Below are 27,777 nucleotides of genomic sequence, written 5' to 3'. Positions count from 1 at the left end.
CAAAATCTGAAAAGTGTGGCATGCATTTTTATTCAGCAACCCTGATTTATTTCTGTGAGATAAAAATATCACAGACTTGTTCATAGTATAATATAAAATACATAAAGCAGAAGGTTACATTAAATGAGAAAACAAGTTTAAAAAATCATCTTGGGCCTCTTGGCTGCTTCTTTGATTAATGTTCTCCTGTCAGTTCAGGTCGACATCCATGTCTTGGTAGGTCTGCAGGTGGTCCATCCTCTCCATGTTCAGACGATGGATTGAACAGAGCTCTGTGAGATCTTCAACGTTTGGGATATTATTGTAGAACCTAATCCTACTTTAGACTTCTCCACAACGTTGTTCCTCGCTTGTCTGCTTTGTTCCTTGATCTTCATAATGCTGGTTGTTCTCAAATGTTCTCTAAAGAACCTCTGAACCCAGAAACAAATCTTCTGCAAATAGACTCTGGTTACTAATCAGGTGGCTTCTGAAGGCTATCGATTGCAACACATTTAATTTAATGGGATCACAGTAAATTTGCAATTATGCACTGCTTTGTGTTGGTTTAGCAAATAAACTCCCCCCAAAATAAACAGAAGTCTGTGGTTAAAACGTTAAAAAGTTCAAGCTTGAATTTCTCTGGGAGGATTTAATGTTTGCTCCAATGAAGGTTACTTTTCTAAAAGAAGCCAGGAAGCAGCTCCTCTGCCTCTTAACACAGGATTTCAGAGAAGATGGTAAAAACCTATTTTTTTCTCTGAATTTCCTGTCTCTCATTTTCTAAAACATATTTGTTTTTCTCCACCTTCCACCTTTAAGTCCCCTTCTCTAACCTTCCCTGCCCGGGTTCTGCTGACACCTCTTTGGCCAGCGTCCCTCTCCGCCTGTGCAGAGCTGTCTACACTGTCAGCTGCTGCTCCCAGCTTGCTGTCTGTGTGGCCCCAGAGTCCTAATAAGTAGGAGCCTAATGGTATCCCAGGACTGCATAGGGGCAGCACATTAGGAGAAGAGAGGCTGCAAGACGGGGCTCCAGAGAGAAGGAGGAGGAAACACTTGCCTGTTTTATGAGAATCTTTGCCTGTGACTTACTGCCTCTTCTCTTTGTTGTGGTTAGATTTAATCTGGTCGTGAGACTGGGGTGGAGGTTCACCTTCCAGCAGGACAACCACCCTAAAAATATGGTTTACATCAAAGTATATTCAGGTGTTAGAACGACCTAGTCAAAGTCCAGACCTAAGTCCAACAGAGAATCTGTGGCAGGAGTTGTAAGCTAAAATGTTTTGCAAAGATAGATGGGGAAAAATTCAGTCTGTAGATGAGCAAGCCGCAACAGAAATTCCCCAAAGGACTTGCAGCATTGATTTCAGTGAAATGTGGTTCTCCAAACAATTGAATCTGGAAGGCTCAGAAAGTATCTGTCACCCTTTGACAGACTGTTAAATAACCCAACTCTGTGTTGTTCTATCACATTAAATCCTGATAAAACTTACTAAGTTACTAAGTTTGAGGCAGTAACGTGAAGAAAATGCTTAAAGGGTTCAGAGAGTAAGGATTCTATGAAAGTCTGATTTATGGAGCATGAATACCACCGCCTGAAGATCCCAGAGGGAAGACCCAAAATCCAAAGGTGACTAATAGTCATAAATACACGAAAGAATAAAAACATCTATTCTTCTGAACAGAAAACAAACTGGACAAATAGCAGGATTTTACCAGTGGGCTATGGGCCAAGAGGACACAGTCAGGGATTGAAGCTCAGCTATATTTGAACCCAGTACAGCATCACACTTTCAAACAGAGTGAGACCTTTCAGATTACTCCCTACAGCTCTGTGAGTTTCTCCTCTGGCTCCAGTATCACCTCCTGGCTCCGCTCTGACACTCCCGAAGGTTCACTTGACAGCCAAGGAGACCTACTTTAATGTAGGATGTAAACTTCTTCGGACGTTAAAAGACACAATCACCCAGTACATCCATACTGTTCGCACGCAGCGTCTTCGCTCAGCTGCACACTCTCTTCCCCTCATACAGGTCCTTCTCAAAATATTAGCATATTGTGATAAAGTTCATTATTTTCCATAATGTCATGATGAAAATGTAACATTCATATATTTTAGATTCATTGCACACTAACTGAAATATTTCAGGTCTTTTATTGTCTTAATACGGATGATTTTGGCATACAGCTCATGAAAACCCAAAATTCCTATCTCACAAAATTAGCATATCATTAAAACGGTCTCTAAACGAGCTATGAACCTAATCATCTGAATCAACGAGTTAACTCTAAACACCTACAAAAGATTCCTGAGGCCTTTAAAACTCCCAGCCTGGTTCATCACTCAAAACCCCAATCATGGGTAAGACTGCCGACCTGACTGCTGTCCAGAAGGCCACTATTGACACCCTCAAGCAAGAGGGTAAGACACAGAAAGACATTTCTGAACGAATAGGCTGTTCCCAGAGTGCTGTATCAAGGCACCTCAGTGGGAAGTCTGTGGGAAGGAAAAAGTGTGGCAGAAAACGCTGCACAACGAGAAGAGGTGACCGGACCCTGAGGAAGATTGTGGAGAAGGGCCGATTCCAGACCTTGGGGGACCTGCGGAAGCAGTGGACTGAGTCTGGAGTAGAAACATCCAGAGCCACCGTGCACAGACGTGTGCAGGAAATGGGCTACAGATGCCGCATTCCCCAGGTCAAGCCACTTTTGAACCAGAAACAGCGGCAGAAGCGCCTGACCTGGACTACAGAGAAGCAGCACTGGACTGTTGCTCAGTGGTCCAAAGTACTTTTTTTGGATGAAAGCAAATTCTGCATGTCATTCAGAAATCAAGGTGCCAGAGTCTGGAGGAAGACTGGGGAGAAGGAAATGCCAAAATGCCAGAAGTCCAGTGTCAAGTACCCACAGTCAGTGATGGTCTGGGGTGCCGTGTCAGCTGCTGGTGTTGGTCCACTGTGTTTTATCAAGGGCAGGGTCAATGCAGCTAGCTATCAGGAGATCTTGGAGCACTTCATGCTTCCATCTGCTGAAAAGCTTTATGGAGATGAAGATTTCATTTTTCAGCACGACCTGGCACCTGCTCACAGTGCCAAAACCACTGGTAAATGGTTTAGTGACCATGGTATCACTGTGCTCAATTGGCCTGCCAACTCTCCTGACCTGAACCCCATAGAGAATCTGTGGGATATTGTGAAGAGAACGTTGAGAGACTCAAGACCCAACACTCTGGATGAGCTAAAGGCCGCTATCGAAGCATCCTGGGCCTCCATAAGACCTCAGCAGTGCCACAGGCTGATTGCCTCCATGCCACGCCGCATTGAAGCAGTCATTTCTGCAAAAGGATTCCCGACCAAGTATTGAGTGCATAACTGTACATGATTATTTGAAGGTTGACGTTTTTTGTATTAAAAACACTTTTCTTTTATTGGTCGGATGAAATATGCTAATTTTGTGAGATAGGAATTTTGGGTTTTCATGAGCTGTATGCTAAAATCATCCGTATTAAGACAATAAAAGACCTGAAATATTTCAGTTAGTGTGCAATGAATCTAAAATATATGAATGTTAAATTTTCATCATTACATTATGGAAAATAATGAACTTTATCACAATATGCTAATATTTTGAGAAGGACCTGTATAGTCGCAGAGGCGGAGAAGTTATTTTGCAGACGGCACCTTTTCTCGTTCCGTTGCAATCTCAGAAGCAATTACCTATTAAAATGTTCATCCTTCCCCTTCTGAATGTTTAGGAACATATTACAACTGCAGAGGTACTTAGGCCTGCAAACAGTAAACTGAGTTGTGAACACAGAGTAAGGTGTTTATTGTGCTTGTGTGTGTGTTTTGTGCTGCCCACCTCTCAATGTGATGCCTTAAGTGACAATTATAGGACATTATTGGGCTGGAAGATATTTTCAGTGCAGTAATTCACACATTTTAGCTTCTTCGTTTCATTATAAAGGTAATGTATGATGCTTTGTCCGTTCATTTTCTAAAGAAGTGCCAATTTATAATGCTGGCTACATTCATCACAAATAGTGCTGGCTCCAGATTTTCTTGCCTAACTCATATCAATCAGTGAGAAAATGACACAACAAAGGCTCTTCCTTTAATCATGATTGCTGCCATTAGTTTGAGAGTTGCAGGGAGATCATCTGACTCGCTCCTTTGTACCACTTCCTCTCCGTCCCCATTTTGACTCCCTTCCTCTGTTTCTCACATCTTTGTCCCCTCCGCCCTTTGATGCGGGATGTGAAAGAGACACTGGATTGTCAGCCTTTCAGGGATTCAGACTCAGTCTCTGATTTTCAGACGACATCAAAGTCTGCCCAACTGGGAGATTTTTATGGGATGGAGGGTCTTGGTTCACAAAGAGACCTCAGTGTTTGTTTTGAATGCACAGAAAGTGGTGGCTAGCTTCTAATCTTATCAACACAGACTTCAAGCAGAATGAAAGTTATGGTTTGTGTTGAATTTATACAGGTCCTTCTCAAAATATTAGCATATTGTGATAAAGTTCATTATTTTCCATAATGTCATGATGAAAATTTAGCATTCATATATTTTAGATTCATTGCACACTAACTGAAATATTTCAGGTCTTTTATTGTCTTAATACGGATGATTTTGGCATACAGCTCATGAAAACCCAAAATTCCTATCTCACAAAATTAGCATATTTCATCCGACCAATAAAAGAAAAGTGTTTTTAATACAAAAAACGTCAACCTTCAAATAATCATGTACAGTTATGCACTCAATACTTGGTCGGGAATCCTTTGGCAGAAATTACTGCTTCAATGCGGCGTGGCATGGAGGCAATCAGCCTGTGGCACTGCTGAGGTCTTATGGAGGCCCAGGATGCTTCAATAGCGGCCTTTAGCTCATCCAGAGTGTTGGGTCTTGAGTCTCTCAACGTTCTCTTCACAATATCCCACAGATTCTCTATGGGGTTCAGGTCAGGAGAGTTGGCAGGCCAATTGAGCACAGTGATACCATGGTCAGTAAACCATTTACCAGTGGTTTTGGCACTGTGAGCAGGTGCCAGGTCGTGCTGAAAAATGAAATCTTCATCTCCATAAAGCTTTTCAGCAGATGGAAGCATGAAGTGCTCCAAAATCTCCTGATAGCTAGCTGCATTGACCCTGCCCTTGATAAAACACAGTGGACCAACACCAGCAGCTGACACGGCACCCCGGACCATCACTGACTGTGGGTACTTGACACTGGACTTCTGGCATTTTGGCATTTCCTTCTCCCCAGTCTTCCTCCAGACTCTGGCACCTTGATTTCCGAATGACATGCAGAATTTGCTTTCATCCGAAAAAAGTACTTTGGACCACTGAGCAACAGTCCAGTGCTGCTTCTCTGTAGCCCAGGTCTTGGGAATGCGGCACCTGTAGCCCATTTCCTGCACACATTTTTACCAGGGGTGCTCATAAATGTGGAGGTGCTGTATGTTGACTAAAAAATACAAATGTGCTACAACCTTCTAAAGGTTTTTCGTAGGGCTTCCTGTGGAGACAAGCAGATCTCTAATCCTTGGGAATCTTGTCTCTTCATAAAAGTGACAGAATGGGTCAGATCGGATCCATCACGGCAGTCTGACAAGAAGCTGCTGTATAATCAATAAGGTTGGCCCTGAAAACAGATTTTTAAACACAACTCTCCACTCTACCTGAACAGACTAACCTCCTGTGCAGAAGCATAATCTCCGGGGCCTCTTTTACCCCCAAGCACTTGTCTTACGTATACATTGTGACTATCACTCTTTAGACTATTAATAAAAGATCTCAGCCTTTTAGGCCTATTTACCTTCTGTTATTCACTTTACATAAAGAAAACAGGACCACACCCAACAAATCCATATCTAATTCCTCCGTTCTCCCACATCTGTGGCAAATTGGTTCCCATAAAGCAAGCAAAGGGTGGAATGGGGGTACTGGGTGGATGTTAGATCTGTAAAGCAATCAGGTGTTCTTCTGATAGGGTCCTGCCAGATCACAGAGGTTAATAACATCCGACATGATTGCACACAAGCTCGGGGATGATAGAGGGGTTCTGGGGGAGGTGGGGGACAGGGGGACGGGGGGACGGGTTCCACATCACGAACATAAAAATCGTCATTTCACAGCCGGGTCCTCTGTCGTCACTTCAGGTGGAGAGGTGGCATTGCTATCTGATCTCTCCCACAGCGAGGACAGAAAGAAGAAAAACTGACTCCATGTCTCATTTCACCCCCACCCCCTCCACACAAAGCACCATGAAAAATAATAAGCATGGATGTAATTCTAACAAAATCTCTTTTTTTTTCATGTGTGATAGATGCGCTCTTTTCAAGACTCTCCTGGCGTCTGTGGGTGTAGCGCTTCATGCTGAGTCAGATTATGTCATGTCATCATTTGCCAGTGGAGTTGTTGAAGGCTCGCAACAGTATTTCATTTTTACAAACAGTAATACCCCCCATAACAAACTCCTTACATGCACACTGCTCTTTTATATTCTACTAGAACTCCTGATATTTGAATCCAGCGAAGTCTAAATGTGTAAGATAGAAAAGTCAGAGATTAACAAGAGAACCTGTCAAACTTGCAGAAAATAACATAAAGTGAAAAAGTATTTGGCCCCTTACATATTTCTTCTGTTTTTGCTTACAACACTTAAATATTTCAGATCATTAAACATACTTCAATATCAAAGTTAATCTGAATAAATACAAAAAGCTGTTTTTAAAAAGGATTTTCTTTATTTATAAGGAAAACTTCTATCAAAACCAACCTGACCCATATGAGAAAAGTAATTCCCCCCTAAACCTAATAACTGGTTGTTCCAACCTGGTAACTGGCCATTTAACCTGGCCTCAGACGGGCCTTTGTATTCTTGTGGGTCAGCAGTGGTTCTGGCCTGTGTTCTGGAGTCCCAAAGACTCCAGAACACTTGTAACAGAACAGTCCAGACTGATGGACGTCAGTGACTCTGTTTCTCATCTGTTCTTGAATTTCTTCAGGTCAGGACATTATGTGTTGGTTTTTGTAGATATTTTAGCCTACTTCCTGCTACCAGACAGGTTCTGATTTAGTGATTTATTGATACTACTGGTCTGGCAGTAATCAGGCTTGGGTGTGGATGGTGAAATGTAACTAAGAAATGGGACTGGGAAGTGGGAGAGAGTATTTATTTTGATTTGATTTATTCAGGTTATATTTTTGTCTGATATTACAGTTTGCTTGATGATCTGAAACATTTAAATGTGAAAACAAAAATCAAAAATAAGAAATCTGGCAGAAGGCTCTGTCGGCTCTGAACAAAATGCCCAGAACTACTGAAATCTGCTTTGGTTTTTTTTAGTTTTTTTGCTGTGTTTAGCTTTAGGCTGGAAGGATTCAAGAAGCTATTGATGTGAAGTCGAACATAATTAACCCAAAATACCAGAAAAACATTCTGATTAACGGGAGAATGGATCCAGAAAAAACATTCTGATTAACGAGAGAATGGATCCAGAAAAAACATTCTGATTAATGGGAGAATGGATCCAGAAAAACATTCTGATTAACGGGAGAATGGATCCAGAAAAACATTCTGATTAACAGGAGAATGGATCCAGAAAAACATTCTGATTAACAAGGGAATGGATCCAGAAAAACATTCTGATTGACAGGGGAATGAATCCAGAAAAACATTCTGATTAACAGGGGAATGGATCCAGAAAAACATTCTGATTAACGGGAGAATGGATCCAGAAAAACATTCTGATTAACAGGGGAATGGATCCAGAAAAACATTCTGAATAACAGGAGAATGGATCCAGAAAAACATTCTGATTAACAGGGGAATGGATCCAGAAAAACATTCTGATTAACAGGGGAATGGATCCAGAAAAACATTCTGATTAACGGGAGAATGGATCCAGAAAAATATTCTGATTAACAGGAGAATTGATCCAGAAAAAACATTCTGATTAACAGGAGAATGGATCCAGAAAAACATTCTGATTAACAGGAGAATGGATCCAGAAAAATATTCTGATTAACAGAAGAATGGATCCAGAAAAATATTCTGATTAACAGGAGAATTGATCCAGAAAAAACATTCTGATTAACAGGAGAATGGATCCAGAAAAAACATTCTGATTGACAGGAGAATGGATCCAGAAAAACATTCTGATTAACAGGAGAATGGATCCAGAAAAAACATTCTGATTAACAGGAGAATGGATCCAGAAAAAACATTCTGATTAACAGGAGAATGGATCCAGAAAAAACGTTCTGATTGACAGGAGAATGGATCCAGAAAAACATTCTGATTAACAGGAGAATGGATCCAGAAAAAACATTCTGATTAACAGGAGAATGGATCCGTTTGTTGCACAGGAAATATGCAGGACCCTCAGCAACCTTGAAGTGAATCCCAGCATGTTGACAGTTTTTTTGTTTGCACCATACATGGATGCTGGTCTCAGCATTATTATGTGCGTGTTTTTTTCCGAAGCATTCATCTGTTTGATCTTTGGTGCTAAAAACACAAATAACTGTATTCTACTGTAGCGGCCCACGGGACCCGGCAGAAATAGATAACATTCAGATCCTTTGTATCAACCCCCCCAAAAATAAACAACACACCACCATCAGCAGCCACTCTTCATCGCCGACTCACGCACACACTCCCACTTCCCTCTTTCAGTGTCTCATTATATCACAAGGGCCCGAGCCAAAATAAAGTCAGTTAAAAGCAGCTGAAAAGAGCTTCCCTGCTTGAAACGGAGAAATATTCGACCCAAACAGGAACAGGTATTTCAGGGGATGTGAGGTGTTACTTTATTCCAACTGAAACAGTCCCTAAATCCAAAACCATCCTCCCCTCTCTCCAGATCCCTCTCCACAGAGGCCGCCAACCTAGACACACTCAATTAACAGCTTTTCGCTGAGACACATCCCTCCCACACTTCAATATGCTGCCCCTAAGTTACACACAGATCACAGTGTAGTGCAGCCCCAGGACGAGCTGTCCACATCTCCGGGGGGAGCATTAAAAACTCACGGAGGTTCGCAGGCCTGCCAACAAAGTGCTGTGAGTGCATCCCTAGGGCCTCCTCTCCCCGGAACGGCTCACCTGGACACCCGCCCTGCAGCACGCTGGCAACGGCCCTGTGAATCACAGAAAAGAGGAGAGAGAGGTGCAAGCTGAGGGCTGTGTGCGTCACGTAGGTAATTCAGTTAATTCAATTATCTGGCTGCATCTCTTCGTGAAACTGTGCAGTGCAACAAGCTGGAAAAGCGACATGTGTTTTTTACAGCATTCACTGCACATTCTGCCCTGGTATAAGGTACACAAACGCAGCGGTCTTTGGTTGGTAAGCGCCCAGCTGAGTGTCCTGCTGCTGCTTCTGAAAACTGCATACAGATTCATCTGAAGAAACATGCAGAATCGCCCTATGTCAAGCTAATATCACAGCATCTCAACTAGTTGGATCAAATATGAGCACTTAAAGTTGTTAAAGCAAGTTGCAGTTTATAAAAAATGTCTCCTCTAAGAAAAATTCAGTTGACAAGACATAGAAGTAACTAACTGAAAGACGTCCAGATAAAGACATCTAATGAACAAATGTGGCTGCAAAAAGACCTCTGCATAAAGTCAACTGTTTGTGTCTGAATAGAGTTAACTACCAAGGGTAGCACACACCTGCTTTAAGATGTCTAAAACTGGATAAGAAGGTTATTAAACGTCTACAGAAACACATCTAAATGTGGTTAAAGATTGAAAGGTGAAAAGAGATCTATTAATGTTACATGATAGCTTCTGTTGATGTGTTTTAAAAGTAAGACGCAGAATGACGTCCACTGATATATAAATATGGTTAAAAAATGAACATCTAAGGATGAGGTAAAAGACGTCTTCATCAAGGTGTCTACAGATGTGTAAATGTGGTCAGTCAGGATTGATGAAAAGGCCTAAACAAGCCCGACCTTCAACCAGTTCATTTGGACAAGAGGTAAGAGCCAAAAAACAAGTTTGACCTTTATTTGTCTAAACTAAATGAGGACAGGGACGTGAAATGGTCATAATGCGTCCGATGGAGGTCCACTGACTGGACAGTTGTGTTCTCGGATGTGTAACTGAGAAGAAGCTCAAGCTGAGCGCTCCAGATCAGTGCGTACTTTCTACAACTGCGTGTCTCGGAGGGAGAAGAGAGGGTCTCACCTGGACATGTTCTCTCTCTGGGGCCGGTGCGCCTTCTCCAAACCCAGTTTGGTGAAAATCCCAACCAGAGCCATGATAGCCACGACTCCACAAATAATGTAAACAATTAAGTTCGTCTTGGCTTTGGTGCTGTCGTGCATCTTGTCGATGTTCTTGTAGGGGGTCTGCCCGGTCTTCATCCACACCGGGGTGTCGTAGTTCTTACAGGTGCTCTGGTCCAGCCGCGAGTGCTTGAAGGAGCAGCAGAAGCGGAAGCCACAGGTGCCGCAGCAGTACAGATAATTGCCCGTCTTGCAGATGAACGGCGGGTCCCACTGGCCCATCACGTCGTAGTAGCCCCGGCACTTGTCCTCCGTGTGCGGCGTCTCCTCCGACACGCTCTCCTCCTCCCGGGAGCCGTTGGAGGTGGCGATCATGACGAATCCCCCGAGCAGTCCTGGCTCCCCGTCGGCCTTACACACGAGAGCCATAAGTTTGAGCAACAAGAAGGCGAGCAGAAAAAATTTCCCTCTCATCGCGCTTTTTCCTCCGTTCAACTTCACGCAGAAACGAGCACACTTGGAGAGACGAGGAAAAGCGCACGATCATGACAGGAGAAGTCCAAAAACATGCAGCCAAGGAGCGACGCACCGTCATCCGCGCTGATGGACATATTTACCAGCATATCATCATCCAAAAATACAGAAAAATAGAAAAGGAACAGAAAAACGCAACCAAAATAATAATAATAAAATCTCCGTGGGTTGAACTAGAGTTTATCGAAGTTACTCCTTTGCACTGAGATGCGCTTTTGTACGTCCTTCCAGAGACGTTTTCACGAGCTCCGATTGCGCGTTTTCAGTAGTGCATCCGTCAACATATCCATCTGTGCGCTCTTACGCACAGGAGGCAGAGACCTAAGCCACGCCGAGGATGAGAGCGCAGTGAGCGAATGGAGGAGCCGAGGGTGGGAGAGCCTGGTGCGCAAAAAGAGAGGAGCAGGAGGAAACAGAGGGAGGGAGAGCGAGTATAGGCTTGAATAACAACAAGGAGAGGGAGGAATCGTAGTGAAATATAATGATAAAAGCTTCGAGATATGCACATCAGGATTCTGTCATGCGAGGAAATACGTGGGAGCCCCGCATTGTGTTCCCACTCTGCGCGTTCCCACTGACAGCTTTCTGGAGAAATCCAGAACTAGTAGCCTAATGTGCTACAATGGCTGGAGCTAGAACATAGAATATGATGACAAAATTAGACTTCCCAGCTATGATAAAGGATATTTCTTTTTTTTTTTTTTTAGCTAAGACTTGTCATAGATACAAATGAAATGGAATATTTTACTAATAACAACAGTTACATCACTCATTTATTTTACAAAATGTTCTTTCTCTTACCATATCGTTTTACATTTTAATCTAAGTCTGATTCAGACTTTTCTTTCAAAACGCAGCAGAATGTTGTTTTTCTAACTTATTTATTCAATGATTAAAAAGTCATTTCCAAACTCCATTCCAGTCAAATATATTTGAAACCAATTTGAACTGAGCCATCTTCATAATAACTTTCAGAAAATGTATGAAAATGAATGCATAATAAGACAGATGTATTCTCATTGTGTATGTACTGCAATGCAGATTATGATGCATGTAGAAATTTTGCAACTAGGTGTTTTATTCACTTATGTCTCTCATCAGATTCAGTCTCTAATAAAATGTTTCTGTTCATTCTGATGAAAAAACTGATCCCTTCATAGTATTTATAGCATTGAACAGATCAGTTAATCTCAGGGCACTCTGAATCCCACATAATCCTGAAAACGTAACTTAATAAACAGAAATTTCTCTCAGAGCAGGATTTACAGAGTATTTCAAAACGATTCATACCTGTTGAATTATTTCACATTTTGTTAAATCAGAACCAAAAACGTCAGTATAGACCAAGGAAAAGGATGCGTGCTTTTTGACATATTTCAGAAATGAAAATCTGAAAATAAAGAAGTCACCTAATTAGTAAACAGAGTCCATCTGTGTGTAATTTAATCTACATTTAACTGTAGCTGTTGTTTCTGGCCTCAGAGATACTTTAGTGAACATTAGAGAACAACCAACATCATGGAGATCAAACCAACAAACAAGTCAGGGAGAAGCTTTTGAAGAAGATTAGTGCAGGGTTAGATTCTACAACAACATCCCAAGATTTACATTTTGAAGAATGTGATCTAATTAAGTTAAAGTAACTTTTTACTCTGCATGCAAAATGTTAAGTGTGGTGAAAAAGTATCACTATACATCACCCTGGACACACCTTTAGTGAAACATGGTGGTGGCAGCATCATGGTGAGGGACAGGGAAGCTGGTCAGAGTTACTGGGAAGATGGATGGAGCTACATCCAGGACAATCCTGTTGCAAAACCTGTTAGAGGCTGCAGAAGACCTGAGACTGGTGGAAGTTCACCTTCCAGCAGGACAACCGCCTTGAACCTACAGCCAGAGATACAATGGATGCTTTAGATCAAATAATATTCATGTGTTAGAATGGCCTAGTTAAAGTCCAGACCTACCTCAAATTGAGAATCTGTGGTAAAATTTGAAAATTGATGTTCACATACGCTCTTCAACCAATTAGACGTCATTTTCCCAACAATGTAACAGAAAAGTCCAGAGGTTCCTAAACCTAAAGCATGATGAAGACATGTTGACCCATGGGCTACTAAAACTGGGAGCTACCTCACCAGCACTGGAGCCTGATAACATTCGTTTCCCCCATTATCATTTGGCAACAGGACTGGGCAACCAAACATCATTTTATTGCCTTGGGGCAATATTCTCTTCAAATGCTTGCCTCAAATAATCCCTTACTTCACAACTAAGATGATCTGGTCTTTTAATGTTTAAACAAAACACATTTCTTTGACATTCCCAGTGGACAATAAAATTAAATTTACGCACCAGTATCAAATGTTTCAAAGGGACCAGCTGACCATTTTTTGCTTACTGTTGTAAAGGTAGAACAGGAGGAAAACGACCACTGTCCGTGGACCTGAGAGGCTCCTGGCTCTGTCCAAGGTCTTTTTTCCACTCTGATAAGGGAATTGTAGGCAGTTAATAAATACACAAGACATGCATATCACTGTTTTTCAAAGCTATTTCCTTTGACGCAGTGTGCATTTAATGAAAAAGGGAGGAACGTCAAAATGGGCCCTGCTGCCAGCGGTAAGAGGGGGTGAAACTGTTGCATGACTCGGTTTCATTTGTTTTTAAATTACATAATGTACATTTAGGAAACAACAAGCTATTATCATGTACCTACTCACTCAGGATCGTTTTAAAATAAAATGGCAAACATTCAAACGTAATGTGGACACACCTTCAGAGAGAGAAACAATGACAAAGATCCTGCTAAAAGACATTTATACTACTATGAAATCAAGATTCCCTGATCATAAAACCACCGTGAAGACATGCAAATGCAATGACCATAAAAAGAGAGATAAGATGGAGAACAGCGTACAAAAGAACCGGGATGCAACAATTTCTGCAATTACAAAAAAATGAAAGAAAACTGAGCCGCAAGGAAGGACAGGGAAGCATTTTAAAAGGATTACAATAGTAGAAAGAACTATTGAGACACACTAAACAATAACTTGATGATTCTGCACCATACTGCTAGTTTGTAAGTAAACTTCACTTAAACATGAAAGATTAATGAACCAGGAAACATGTTTCCAAAAGATGGATTTAAATGTTAAGTTCAGTTTATGCTTTAGCGTTGGGTATGAACCACTTCAGATTGTAAGCTGAGCTTCACCCTGACTGTGTAAATGTGAAAAGTATTAAACCTATTTAATTTATAACATTTCACCCTATTCCATTTTACTTTGAGTGGTGGTTGGGTTTACTTGGTGCTGTGAGGTTTGGACAGTTAGTTATGGAAGCTCTCATCATTGCATCATGCTGGAAATCACCAAGCTGCTGAGAGTTTTTAGGATGGCAGTTGCATAAGAATGATTTGGAGTGACGAATGAACTTTTTTAAGAAGAATTTGGCAAGACTAAAATGGATACAGTGAGGTACCTCTATAAATACTTCTTCTGCTAGCAGTTGTTGAACATGGACAGATCTGACCTGCAGCAACATTGGCTGTTTAAAATAAGGATGAGCAGGAATTGCAGTGCACCTGAAGTTAGGCATGAAAGTTAAAGGGACGTTCTTCACGTTCAAATTCTTTTGAGATTATTTGGGCAAATACATGTTCCAGACTTTGTGGCAACAGTTTGGGGTTAGCTCCTTTCTGTTCCAACATGACCAGTTCACAAAGCAAGGTCCATAAGGAGATAGATGAGTGAATTTGGTATAGAACAACTTGACAGGTCTCTTTAGAGTGAGGACCCGGTAAAATTAGAGCAGAGACAGCGAGTCTGGCTATCTTGTCCAACATCAATTTCTCACAAATGCTCTCGTGAATGGTCAGATATTCCTATAAACATTAGGGCATTAAAGTCATATTAAAGTCTATGCATTAAGAACGGAAACAAATAAGTAAAACGAAGCTAAAAGGCAAATAGTGCCTATCTTTGCTTTGCTGACACAGTTAGCCATTCATTTAGGTGAGGATCCACCCGTACTTGTGTAAATTATCTTTGCTATGGATCCTCCAAGTTGAGCACTGACTGAGATTGAGATAAATAAACACCGTCTATTAAAAACTGGTGACAGTTTTTAAAGAAAGGAAACAGGAAGGCGGAGATGTCACAGAAGGTATTATTTAAACTGGATTCGAGTGATTTCAACATCATATTTTTGCAAAGGATTTTCAAATCAAAACTATCTAAAATTGGTTAAGATATTTATGTGTTGGTAAAGTTCATGTGTGTGAACAGGCAAGCGGGTAAATACTTTTTACAATATAGTGTAGATGATTTATGGACCCAACAATAATACATTTATTAATTCATTTATTTATTTGAAATGGATTACTGAAATTGCTTATCATATCTAGCCCTATATAAACCAACATCATAATAAAACTTTGGTTTGCCATCAACAAATTTATTAGTTACCACAACTTGGCTACTCCTTTCCAGAACTTTCTGTTGGTGCCCTGGGCAAAAGCCTGAAAAGCATTTTGTTTTGGTAATAATAGGAAATAGGCATAAAATGTAGATGCTGTGAAAAATTATATTACAACCAGTTTGTATAGAAGTTTTATTAAGAAACCACCCAGGCTTCCCTATTATGCAGCTTGAGGCAGCCTTAGTGAAAGTTGCACAATGATAACCAGGCTGTGGTCGAACCCCGATAAGCACCCTGTTAGCAGACAGCACAAGCAACACAACTGGCTAACAGGTCCGAGTCAGGCTAATCAACAGCGCTACAAGTCGGGGATTAAGTGACTAATTTTGTCGGACAGCAGTGGAACCAGCCGAGGACATGGCAGAGATGGAGGAAATCTTCCTCAGAGCCAAACATCAGACTTTTAGTGGACTGACTGAAGGTATCCGCTAGCTGCTAGCTAGCTCCGTTAGCTCGGGCTAAAGCTAACTAGTTTGCTAATGCTCTTACGTGACTCTTTTATTTACATATATATATATATATATATATATATATATATATATATATATGTGTGTGTGTGTGTGTGTGTGTGTGTGTATTGTGATGTGGCTTTTATTACAGCACCTAACTTTTTGCCACTGTTGTCATGGCAACCGCTATCTGTGTAGTTTGTGTTTAAATCGGACATGTTTCTCTGTTTCTGGCTTATATTTGTAAAACTTTATTAGATGTTTAAACATATTTACAGTTTTAGTGTTAAATATTTAAAACGACGTTCTAATTTGGACTCTGGAAGTCAGACCTTCGGATTAGCTACATTCATTTCTCGGAGTTGAATTTGAATTTTTTATTAGGAAAAAACATCAGAAAACAAATAAAATAAGTTCATTAAAATTAAAATATTCTAAATGCTTGAGGTGGTTAATCATTGTGAATCAGAAAACATAAAAACATTTTATTAGTTTTTACCCTTAACTAACCTTTCATCGTTTACGATTATTAGCACCCCCTGCTGGAAGATAGTGGAAACTCAGTAGAGGAAATGCAATCCGGTAAATAACTAATTTGTTAAATAAATATTCATATATGTGATCGTCTCAATACCCCAAGTAAATAAATGGCCATCTATTATAGTTTAAATGTGTAAATCATGTTTTAAATACACAAATTATATGTGTTTCTTTAATGCATGCATTTCCTGTTCCACTTCTTAATTCAGTCAATATTTTAAATGGTAATATTTGTTTATGAAATAATCCCCATCTAAAGAATAAAGCCACAATACAGATAAAACAAGTAAAAGAGACAAAAGACTCAACTGATGCTTTCAGCTGAGAATTAAGAATCCTCGCCTGTCCTTGCTGTTGCCAGCAGCTCTTCAGGGTGTGTCTGAAAGTTATGATAAAGGCGAGGTTAGTTGGCTCTGAAGGCTCTATAAACTCATTTAGTTTATGGGATGGAGATAATAATCGTAAAGAGGAGAATGTGTTTCCAATCAGGATCTCTTAAATGTCGAATCCACAGAAGGGATCATTGTTAAGCTTTTTTCCCGTCAACTCTCCTCCCGAGAGCAAGACGCTCTTTGTCTCTCTTTCCTTTCAACATCTGAACCCGTGTTCCTCCTGAGGACTGAATTATTATCAACTCATTTGGGAGAGAGATTCTTGGGGAGCATGTTAAGCACAGAGATGCACAGTTACTGGATTTGTCTTGAATGCCGGCTCTCTCCTCCCATCCTCTGGAAAGTAAGTGAGTGGAGCAGGAAGCTGTTGTTCACACCTGCTCTTAACATCTGTCCATTTTCAGTCAACAAGCAGAATCCATTTGCATCTCATTTTGCTGTCTCTCTGTGTAATACGTTGTTACAACCACCTCCTAAGCTGCAGTGAGTGCTCCTTTTCCTAACAGGGAAAAACAGCCATGATTTGTCTTGTTAATGAATATAAGAGAGGGATTAGCTTGTCTTTTTGTTGTTTACGGCAGAGGTTATGTAAACACTGATTCTCTGTACCTGTTGGTTCATTATTTAGCACTGGTGGTTTGCATAACACCACCCTCTTGTCTGTGAGCATAGAGCCCCAGTTCAAAACACCTGAGCACAGAGTTTATAACTAATCAGGTGCTGAACAGGAAGAGTGCCAAGTTTATTCCTCTGGTGGTGGAATAAATAAATAAAATGATGACCTTTAGATTGTGCCAACATTTCCAAAATAAAACTGCTAGAATTATTACATATGCAAAAGCATTAAGGCTAACCAATCAGCAGCTAAACTACAACTAACTGTCTCTGATAGAGAAGCTTAAAGGACCGTTCTTGGTGGGCATTCATCATCAAGATAAAACTCAAAACATCTTCCAACACCGGAGGGGTCCAGTCCAAATGTTTAACGAACTCCTGGAATGAAACTAAACGACAGCCTCATGCTAAGATGTTTCACAGTCTGCTTACGCAGCTCTATCTTCAACCTGTTTGACCTTGTTAGATCTGAGATGTTTAAAACGTAACTTTAGTCACAAACAGAAGCTTTAATTTGTTAACGTTGTTTTTTCTGACGTCTCTGATGCATCTTTGAAGTGATCATTCCTGCGTTTTGATCCAGTGTGTTCGTCTTTCTCCCAGATGCAGAGAGGAAGTGGACCGGACCTTTCTGCTTCATCCAAGCTGCAGACCCCCAGCTGGGGCTAATGAAGGCCTGGAGGGAAGGTGACTGTGACGGCGGGGGGGATGAATGGGCTGAAGAAGTGGAGCTCACGAAACAGACCGTAGAGGCTGTTAACCGGCTCCGACCCAGACCGAGGTTCATGGTGCTGTGTGGTGACTTGGTCCACGCCATGCCGGGTAGGGGTCCAGGATTTCTAAGTGCTGTGTTTGCATCGTGTCATCAAAAGGAACGGGTTGTTTTTCAAAAAAGACGGCAGACCACCTTCGAGCTTTAAACTCACAGATTATTTAGGATTAAATCACTTTAATTTACATTTAAAAATAGGCAACAGCTCCCAATCCCAGCCTGAGCTGAAACAGTTCTGCTGACCAATCAGAGCCCAGCATTTATTACCTCTAATATAATGAAAACAAGAATCTTTAACTTTTTTCTATGGAGATGTTGGTGAAATATAATCCATTTAACGATGTTTTCAGGATTTAATTTTAACTGATAACTCAGTTTGTGAATATTTTGTGTGATTCATCTCTGCTGTGAATGCAGCCGGACCCGCCCATCATCACTAGAACTCATCAGAGACACATTTATTATTATCACACATTATATTATATCAAGTTACTTTTGTGCTTCATTTGTTAACGAACCTGATGAAATAATTAAACTGGACTGTTTGTCACATAATAAACCCTGACATCTGATTGGTTGACCTGCGCTGCCCCTCAGCTTCAGACCAATCACCTTTACTGTAGCAGTGTCGGTTGTAGTGATTTGATTTTTTTCAAGGCGGAGAGAGTAAATAAATTCAGCATGTTCTGCTGCACATGGCCATGAAGTACACATATTTATGAAATAATTATTAAAGATTTAAGTTTATATATTTTATTTATTTAAGATAATGATTGATCAGTTTATTTTAGTTTCTCTAGTTAGTTCCTTTAGTAATTTCTCCTTGTTTAATTTGTTGAATTGTGGAACGTTTGGCTTTCCATACTTGCTGGGCGGTCCGATTCGTTCATATTTTAGGCTTCTGCTTGTGTGACTTGTTCAGGTTAGATCTCCAAATGCCTTGGGCCGGACCTTTTTTAAACATTTCAGGTTCTGCAGCAGTATCCTGATTCCACTCACTGCCGCTTACCTTCAGCCCAGATCCTCAGGATGTGCACTCATAATCTGGGCTCAGAAGTACTGGCAGCGACCGAGCTGTTTTTCTGTTCTGGTTGGGGTGTGGGGGAGCATGGGCAATTAGGAAGAAAGATAGAAACTTGGGTTCCTTACTCGTCTATAAGTAAAGAACTCAGGTTTGATATTTTTATCTCCTTTGTTTACCAGGACATTTCTGATGTTTGTTTAGCGATGAAAGTCTCTAACCTTTAAAAGGTTCCCGGTTCTAACAGGAAACCTTGTAAACACACCTTAGCCCCTGCTGACCCTCATCACACAAAGATGCTTAATGAGATCGATCCAATCTAATGAATACAATCTACTCTGAAACATTAGAACAGTGCAAGCCAGGAACAGTTCTCACTGACGTCGCTTTGAATGCCTTCCTCTGGTGTCCCACATCCATTTTTGCAGCCAGAGCAACCGCAGCCCTAACCCAAAACAACAACATTGTCCATTTAGAAGAGGTTATATTGCTGTATAAAGATTTTTAGACATTTTAAACCTGACAGCTGCATTTAAAACTGCTGATCACTGCATCCTAATCTCCAGGCTGGAGCATTGTGGCGTAAAAGACTCACTGCTATGTGGTAAAGGTCTTATCTGTGTGACAGAACATCCTCCATAGGCCTGGAGAATCTCTTTCTTCTTTAGCTCCCCTTTACTTGCAGAGTTCCAATTAAATTCTCTGTTTATATGCTGCCTTTAGGTTTCATTTTTAGAAAATATAACATCTCCTTCATGCATAAACTGATCAAACTCAGATTTACCTTCAGTTGAGGCACAACCATTCCGTTAAATTAAAACTATGGTTTTGGTGTCTCACCGAGGTCAAAGCCTGGATGGCTTCAAACTTCTGCAGATTCATTGAGAACAAAGCAGAAGTAATTTTCCTTGGACCTACTGGTAATTGTGGTGCTTCTCATTCCTATCTGGGTAGACTCAAGCGTGTTTGTCAAGTCACACGTTAAGAAATTTGGAGGTTATATTTGATTCAGACCTAAACTTGGAAAAACAGACATTCGTTCAGTTGTAGCAAACCTTTTTTAACACAAGGTGATTATCCAAAATGAAGGAAATAATGAACAAAATCAAACCAACTCTCCAGTCAGTTCTATAGTGGAACCTTTCAGAACAAAATGATAACAAATTTAAATATTCCTTCTTTATTGTTGAATAAAAAACAAATGTATACGTTTGTACTTTTCTCTTGATTAAAACGTCCAGAAAACTTACCGAACCATGATTGTTGTGTTCTGTAACACCCCTAGTATTGATGTTTGAGGCTCTTATTTTGAAGGAAGAAAGGAAGTACTTCTTGACCCGCAGATTTGGGACTAATGACTTCTCATCGAGCTGGCTAACACTTATCCAGTTTAACATCTAATATAGTTAGAATGATCAGAACCTAAATGAATACTAGAACTGAACAGATGTTCTTTAAAACCAGGTGGGAGAACTAGAGCTGCACAATTTATCGAATCACAGTCATCATCAACATACCAGTGTATGTGATGTCCCAGTCATAAAGGACTGCTTATATGCAATAATAATAGTGTCATGCATTCACGGTCTGCATATAGAAAATATATTTGACCAATTAAACGGACTCTAAGTGTCCTTAATGTTCACACCTGATGTATGTTTTTAGTGGCTGAGAGGTTAAAGCTCAGGGAGGACGGAGGGAATGAAAGAAAAACAGAAACTGCATCCATCATCATCATCATCATCACAGGTTTCAGTAGGTACCGTAATTAAATCATTCCCTGATGTTGTGCAGTCTTCAAAACAAGCATAAAAACAGCAATATAAAGGTATGAATGTGGGCTGGATTATTCTGCAGTGGTTCAAGGTTACAGTTTATTAAAAACATTTCTCTCTTTGTTGTAAAAACACAAAATGAAGGTTCTTAGTTTTCCCAAAAATGTGTTATAATTTCATTTTGATCCTACTTTCCTGTATGGTCTGGTGTAAAGTTACAGCTCTGTTAGGTGCTGACAGATGTGATAATTATTGCTACATGATCTGTAAAACAATTCAGTTTATTCTCCCTGAGTTTTACACGGCACCTTCTGTGTAGAGGACTTTGACGTTTCTGTTGTGGTATCTCATATTGGCCAGGTAGAATTAAGTGTGTGTGTATAAATGTAGTTGCAAGACAGCTAAAGAAGAGCCGGGAGCCACCAACCGAAGCAAACTACCTTTGCATGACAATTAGGGGCCTCATCTCTGCACCCCGTCTCAGTAATCTGTTGACACATTAGAACGGAGAGTGACCAGAGTTTCCCTGGCCTTGGTCCTGCAGGTTAACTGAGATATTAATCATAATTAGACAATCTTTTCTATTTAAAGCAGCATGTCATCTGTATAATGTCCTTGGCTCCCTGGTTTCTGAATTTGACTGGAGGCGATTTATTCATATTCAGCACAGATTCTGGCTGGCTTAGTCACCGAGCTGCTCCTGTTGTTTTTGGGTCACAGCGACCAGCATCTGTAGCTGCACAGTTACAGTAATGAAGACTCCTTCAAGTCATCTGTCCCCATCATATGAGAGGGTTGCTGCAGGCATTCAAGCATCCCTGTCATCTGTTATCACGGCACCATTTAAACTAGCTAAAAATGTCCGGCATCAGCGCCCCGCCACACTCTCTCTTTCTGTCTCACTTTGCACCGATCAGTCGCCTTTAGAGGCGGTAGAGCGAGATGAATTCGCCAGGCGGTGCGACAGTAGGGGTTTAAACCCGAAGGCCTCGGGGACCTTTAAATGGTGCGGCGTCAGCCCTAGTTACTGTCAGCCCCCATGGAGCAGGTTGTGTGCGCCATCCTCATTACTCGCTACGTCCATCACGAAGCTGGATACCAGACTGATGGAGTGGATGGGGATGAGATATTACAGCCGGAGCTGCTCCCTCCATTCCTCGGCTGACATTTCCCCTTAAAATGTTTATTTACAACACAAAATGAATGGGCGTCGGCCAGGGGAAGCTGGCTGTCAACCGGCATTGTCAACACTGCTGCCTGTCGGCGACAGGAAATTGGCAAGTGTGTTTCTGTACCCAGAGATTTCACTCCCTGTTGCTCCTTTTCATTGCTCTCACATTGTGTTTTCCAGTCTGTCTCTTCTCTCTATTATCTGCCCGTTCTCCTTAGCCAGCAGCTGCGGTCGCATGCCTCATACCTTACTCTGACGACCGTAATTTGCAAGTCAGTCCGCTTATACAAACACTTTAATTTATGCTTGCCTCTGATTAATCTCTTTGAAGCCTCCTTAAATCTCATATGGAGGCATCAAAGCTTCAGTTTGCTTGTGTAATTGTGGGTCATCTTGTGTCGGATCCGAGCTTTATACCTAGACTTGAAGGAAGGAAGGCAGATTGAGGGCCGTCTTCGCCTAATGAATTAGCTCCCCTATCAAAGAGTTGCTGATGAAGTGGGGATCAGAGCAGCTCATGTACAGAACCCTGATGGACTCATTTGCATCACATTAAAGTGGTCCACATGGAACATCGGACCAGCCAAAACCAAACAATCTAATGTCAAACTAAAAAAGGCAGAAATAAAGTGTTGGCCATCTTTTCCCAGTTAGACCTTTACTGATGGAAAGTTCTTCCATCCCAACTCTAAACTCAAGAGACACTTGTCTCATCTCAAGGACTTGCTTCCATCTAGCCTCACGTTCTCTCTCCCTCTTGCTTTTACTGCCTTGAGTCTTTCTCTCGCTAACTTTTAAAGCTGACAAATGAAGAGGATAAAGAGCAGCGATGGGTAGGGGGGTGAGATGGAGGGCTGATTACATTAGAGGAACATGCTGGACGTGGCACTCTTCTAATGAGCTCTACAAAGGCTTCTGGCTGTGTCTCTGGGGGTTTCAGAGGGATGTTACGCCTGATCCAGCGAGTGTCAACGTGTTCTCGTTGCCGTGTGTCTAAAACACGCAAAGGTGAATTAAAGGGTATTTGGGGACTTCCCTGTCTCTGCTCTGTCACCGTGGAAACGGCTGTAATTGGCAGTGAAGGGAGATGATGAATGGGCGCTCTCAGTGGGATTCTGAATAAGAGTATGATTTAGAAAGGCTCCTCAGCTGACTGAGGGACGTTGGTGTCTGGAACACCTGAGAGGTTTCTCTCTGCTGCTGTGTGGATGAACTAAGGGACTGAGGTTCATCTGCTGACCTCTAGCTTCTCTTCAGGGTTTGGGAGTTCAAACTGAACTAATATGTCTCTGTGTTGGCAAATACTTTGGCCTGGGAGACGTACAGTTGCTGTCGGATGTTTATGTCCACTCATCTATGCAATCAATGCTTTATTCGACCCGTTCTGCTAGTTGCATCATTTTATGTATCTGTTGTGCTAAAGTGGCCTATTAAATGATGGGGAGTATGATTTTTTTTCAAGCCATGTTTGGGATTGTGGGGCTCTGATTTCGCAGCGACAGATGTGTTGCCAAAAGGTCAAAGATGGTGGTGATGAATTCATGAATTTAAGGTGTATTCTATCCCAACACATCCCACAAAGTGTTATTTCTGCCTTTTTTAGTTTGACATTAGATTGTTTGGTTTTGGCTGGTCCGATGTTCCATGTGGACCACTTTAATGTGATGTAAATGAGTCCCATCAGGGTTCTGTACATGAGCTGCTCTGATCCCCCACTTCATCAGCAAAGTGCACATATATTTATATTATATTGTAGATATGTTTATACTGTTTAATTTGTACTGTATTGCACCGACTACGCCAAAACAAATTCCTTGTATGTCCAAAAACGTACTTGGCAATAAAGCTTTTCTGATTCTGATTCTGATTAAAAAACATTCACCCATCCTGTTCCTGCTGGATCCATTTTCTGGTTTCTGCAACATTGTCCCATAAGACTGGATCTGATATTTATCTCTGAAAAGCGGAGGACCTTCAGCTCCTCTGATTGACTCCTGGGAGGCTCTTTGTAAAGTCTAACCTGCACACATCCATATGCAGACATATTTAAAGATGATCCCCCAGATGCCATCAGCCTCTCCTGCAGTAGCTCTCCAGGTGTAGGAAAAATAACCCTTTGGTTGACCTTACTGCACTAATAGATTGTTCTTCCGGCAGTATTTGTGAAATAATTGAACCTTTTGTCCTCCATTAACACACAGCGTGCACGTCCAGCTGACCTAATAAAGGCTGACAAGTGAAGGCAACGTTTGAGCTTTTATCTGGATGCGTTTCTTCCTACTGCAGCAGACAGAAACTATTTTAGCTGAAAGCAGTTATTTTTAATGGCGTCCTTCCTTTGTGAGCCCTGAACCTGAAATTATAGCATCTCTTGTTTTTTAGCAAATGATTGAATGAATGCTGCTGAGAGTTTTTAGTTTGGACAGAGAGGATGGCACCAGAACATTGCTCTTTGGATCAGCCACTGTTGTGATATAAAGTCAAGCTGCACAGAGCATTGATTAGTCTTCAAGATGGTGCCATTATCCAGATAATCCCTTTCCCTCAGGCAGCTCTTCCCAGTAAGACGCCTTACACAGTCTGAAGGTCTCCGTTTGGCTCATTTTATCTCTTTTTTGTAAAATCATCTAGGATCAAACAACAGCCTTTTTGTCATGGCATCTGTAACCACCACTATCCTGCATTCGCCTCTAATCTGTCTGGCAGACTGTGACACTGAAGCCTTTCTGCCTCCCTCACCAGGAACACCATTCAGAGAAGGTCAGGAGCGGGACCTGAAGGACGCCTTAAAGGGGACCGATCCCTCCATCCCGCTTGTGTTTGTCAGTGGGAACCATGACCTCGGCAATACCCCGACTCCCAGCACGGTGGAGCAGTACTGCCGTGCCTGGGGGGATGACTACTTCAGTTTCTGGGTGAGCAGAAATAAAAACGAGTGAAAGAGAATAAAAACCATGGCTGCTCATTGTTTTCTTTATTTCTAATCAAAGATCTGAAGTGCACAGTTTTACTTCACTTGTCCTGCTTTCTCGAGCAACAGTGCAGTCGGTTTTCATCTTTGTCCATTAATGCCAGAAAGAGCAAACAGAAAAACACATTCAGAACATTAGTGTTTAGCTGGGAAAACTAAAAGGTCAGTAAATGTTTGATACTTTTGCAAATTAGTGAGTGTTTCCTTAAAAAAGTGCATCCATATAGTGCTTCAATAATCTCCTGGGTTTACATGCTTAGTTTCTGTGTGTGGAGATGCTAAAGTGAAATATGCTTCATATGCAGGTACACCATAAAATATGATAACAGCAGACTTAACTGATCCCACAGCAGCAAATGTAATTGTTAAAGCAGCTGATGAGGTTTTGAAGTTCACTCCTGGTCATTGGGTAAAAATAAACCATCGTTACTCATTAACAGGAGAGAAAGAGAAGGACTTGAGACTCTCCACAAATTAATATTTTAAGATGCTGATACATGGTTGTCAAAATGTTGACAAATAAAAATAATGAAATGTGGGGTGAATCTGTTTTCATTGCCCTTTTCTTTGATACCCTACATTAAAATAATGGGAAACCAGCTGCTATCATTCATGTGTGATCTAATCTAGTAAATCAGTGTCGTTCGTACAGATGAAATATCAAAGCACTTCACAAAGAGAGCCCAAACATTAAAACAGGATGAAAAAGTCAAAAAGCAAATGTGCTTATGGGTCATTATAAGCACAGCTGTTCACTATGGACATGAGAGGAACATGGTCTGGTCTGATGACACATTAGAGCATAGCATCCACACTTTGAAACATGGTGGTGGCAGCATTATGCTGTGGGGATGATTTGCTTCATCAGGGACAGGGAAGCTGGTCAGGGTTGATGGGAAGATGGATGGAGCTAAATCCAGGACAATTCTGGAAGAAAACCTGTTAAGAGACTGCAGAAGACCTGAGACTGAGGTGGAGGTTCACCTTCCAGCAGGAGAACCAGCCTGAACATCCAGCCATACAGTCTATCACTCCTTCACTGCTATGAAGGGCCTGAACACTGGTGTTTGCAGTCGTCATATGACAGAACGTCCTTCAAGGCACGACCTGTTCGGCTGGACATGCATTGAATTTGTTGTTTTCCTTCTCACGCTCATGTTTTCCCAGGTGGGTGGTGTTCTCTGCCTGGTTCTGAACTCCCAGCTGTTCTACGACGCCTCGGCCTGCCCTCAGCTGAAAGAGGCTCAGGAGACGTGGCTGGAGGCACAGCTGAGCAGGGCCTCCTCCTCCTCTTCTACGGTAAGATGCCGCGACTTTCAGTGATTCATGTAGATCCTCTATGAGATCATTTCTTCGTGAACTGCGTGTGGATCTTATTTGTCAGATGCTGCTGACATAATTTTTTTCTCTTTTTGGCTTAGGAGCCCAAATCAAAACACATCTTGGTTTTCCAGCACATTCCTCTGTACGTAAAGAGCCCCGATGAAGAAGATGACTACTTCAACCTGCAGAAGGACGTTAGGCAAAGACTAATGGACAGATTCAAAAGGGCAGGTAGGGCTACAGCACATGTACCTCCTCGTTTCTCTGATTGAACACGCTCACATTGTTACGTATGAGGTGTAAATCATGGTTTCATCACTGAAGCCATTTTCCTCATTTACTGCTGCTGTGTTTTCCTTTATGCTGATGGATTTAGGCCACCGTGAGGCGGTCTTAATGCGTCTTAGCAAAGATTGCCATTAAAACTGTTCCTTCCAGCCATATCCAAGAGAAGCAGAATTGGGATCTGAGCCCAAAGAATGAATATGCTATTAGCCAGAAGAACAAGAGAAGCTCCTGGCTCACACACACTGCACAGCTAATCAATTAATGCAGTTACATCCTATAATTCCTTAATCAAAATCCATTGTTGGAGGCTTACAAGAGAGCGATACAAGGGTACTCACCGAGGAAACGCCAACAAGTTCTGACTCTGCTAACGTACTCGTGTATGTTCCTCTCTGAGCTCTATAGTTTTATTCTGCGCCCAGAATAAAACTATAGAGCTGTTCTGTTCTTCATTAAGTAAGCCGTTGACATGGAGAAGTTTTATATTTGAGCAGCTAATAGAATTTAGTCCAGAAGAGAAATGCGGCTTTAGTAACAGCCGAAGTATTACATGTTTTATTGTGTAAAAGCTGTTGATGATGCACTGTTTCTCTGCTCCAATAAAAACCTGAATAAATGTCCTTCTTACTCGGTGGCCCTCCAGTCTACATCTCACTGGTCTGATGCTCCAGAGGTCAGGGTCCAGTTGGGAGGACTGGATGCTGTTGGTTTATCTCTGCAATCAGATCACTTCTAACACGTCAATGTAAATCACTGAAGTTCTGGCCATTCCAGACAACGTGGTCCAACAGAAGCTGGGGATTTAATTTGGCATTTGTGAGCTTCTTTTATTTCTACTTCTGTATTCCTGTCACACTGTTGGGTAATTTTCATTTATCGTCCTTCTCCTAATCTCAGTTTTTGCCTGTTGTTGCAAAATTAATTAAGCATCTCTACTGCGTGTACTTAGTGTGCAGTTTTTGTGTTCAGTCTTCTCCATGGAAAGTCCAGTTGTCAGGAACATTTGTTGCATGCATGACATATTGAACCCCTCAGTATCTACACGTTATCTCAGCAGCACAGAAAAGGTGTGACTCTAATTATTCTCATTCGGGCTCATCAGAGCGAACGGTTCCACTCTGGAAACTTTTGACTGCCTCTTCTCTCCAGATAATGAAACCGTCTGTTTGTGATGACCTCCTCATGGTTGGTAGGGTGCAGATTCTTTTTAATTGCACAAGCAGTC

At 41.4% G+C, this 27,777-nt stretch overlaps 2 protein-coding genes across 3 annotated transcripts in view; one reads left to right on the top strand and one right to left on the bottom strand.

Moving 5' to 3' along the window:
* shisa9a (shisa family member 9a) overlaps positions 1 to 11,086 on the bottom strand; it is a 75,122-nt gene extending 64,036 nt beyond the window's left edge. The window contains exons 1-2 of the mRNA XM_047376200.1: positions 10,182 to 11,086; positions 9,021 to 9,127 (exon numbers count right to left, since the gene is read on the bottom strand). Of these exons, the coding sequence (XP_047232156.1) occupies positions 9,021 to 9,127; positions 10,182 to 10,696 (622 nt within the window). The 5' untranslated portion in view covers positions 10,697 to 11,086. The remainder of the gene's footprint in view (positions 1 to 9,020; positions 9,128 to 10,181) is intronic.
* Positions 11,087 to 15,348: 4,262 nt separating this feature from the next.
* Positions 15,349 to 27,777, top strand: part of cpped1 (calcineurin-like phosphoesterase domain containing 1) — a 27,905-nt gene continuing 15,476 nt past the window's right edge. Inside the window, exons 1-6 of one of the 2 annotated variants that reach the window (XM_047376716.1) lie at positions 15,349 to 15,656; positions 17,835 to 18,053; positions 20,690 to 20,779; positions 24,713 to 24,885; positions 26,109 to 26,240; positions 26,363 to 26,495. In XM_047376716.1, the coding sequence (XP_047232672.1) occupies positions 15,593 to 15,656; positions 17,835 to 18,053; positions 20,690 to 20,779; positions 24,713 to 24,885; positions 26,109 to 26,240; positions 26,363 to 26,495 (811 nt within the window). In that variant the 5' untranslated portion in view covers positions 15,349 to 15,592. The remainder of the gene's footprint in view (positions 15,657 to 17,834; positions 18,054 to 20,689; positions 20,780 to 24,712; positions 24,886 to 26,108; positions 26,241 to 26,362; positions 26,496 to 27,777) is intronic. The other variant, XM_047376717.1, reaches the window with a different exon arrangement.

The sequence above is a fragment of the Girardinichthys multiradiatus genome, chromosome 10 (assembly GCF_021462225.1).
Source record: "Girardinichthys multiradiatus isolate DD_20200921_A chromosome 10, DD_fGirMul_XY1, whole genome shotgun sequence".
NCBI lineage: Eukaryota > Metazoa > Chordata > Actinopteri > Cyprinodontiformes > Goodeidae > Girardinichthys > Girardinichthys multiradiatus.
The sequence above is the reverse complement of the archived record's forward strand: the minus strand, read 5'-3'. Positions and strand labels throughout refer to the sequence as shown.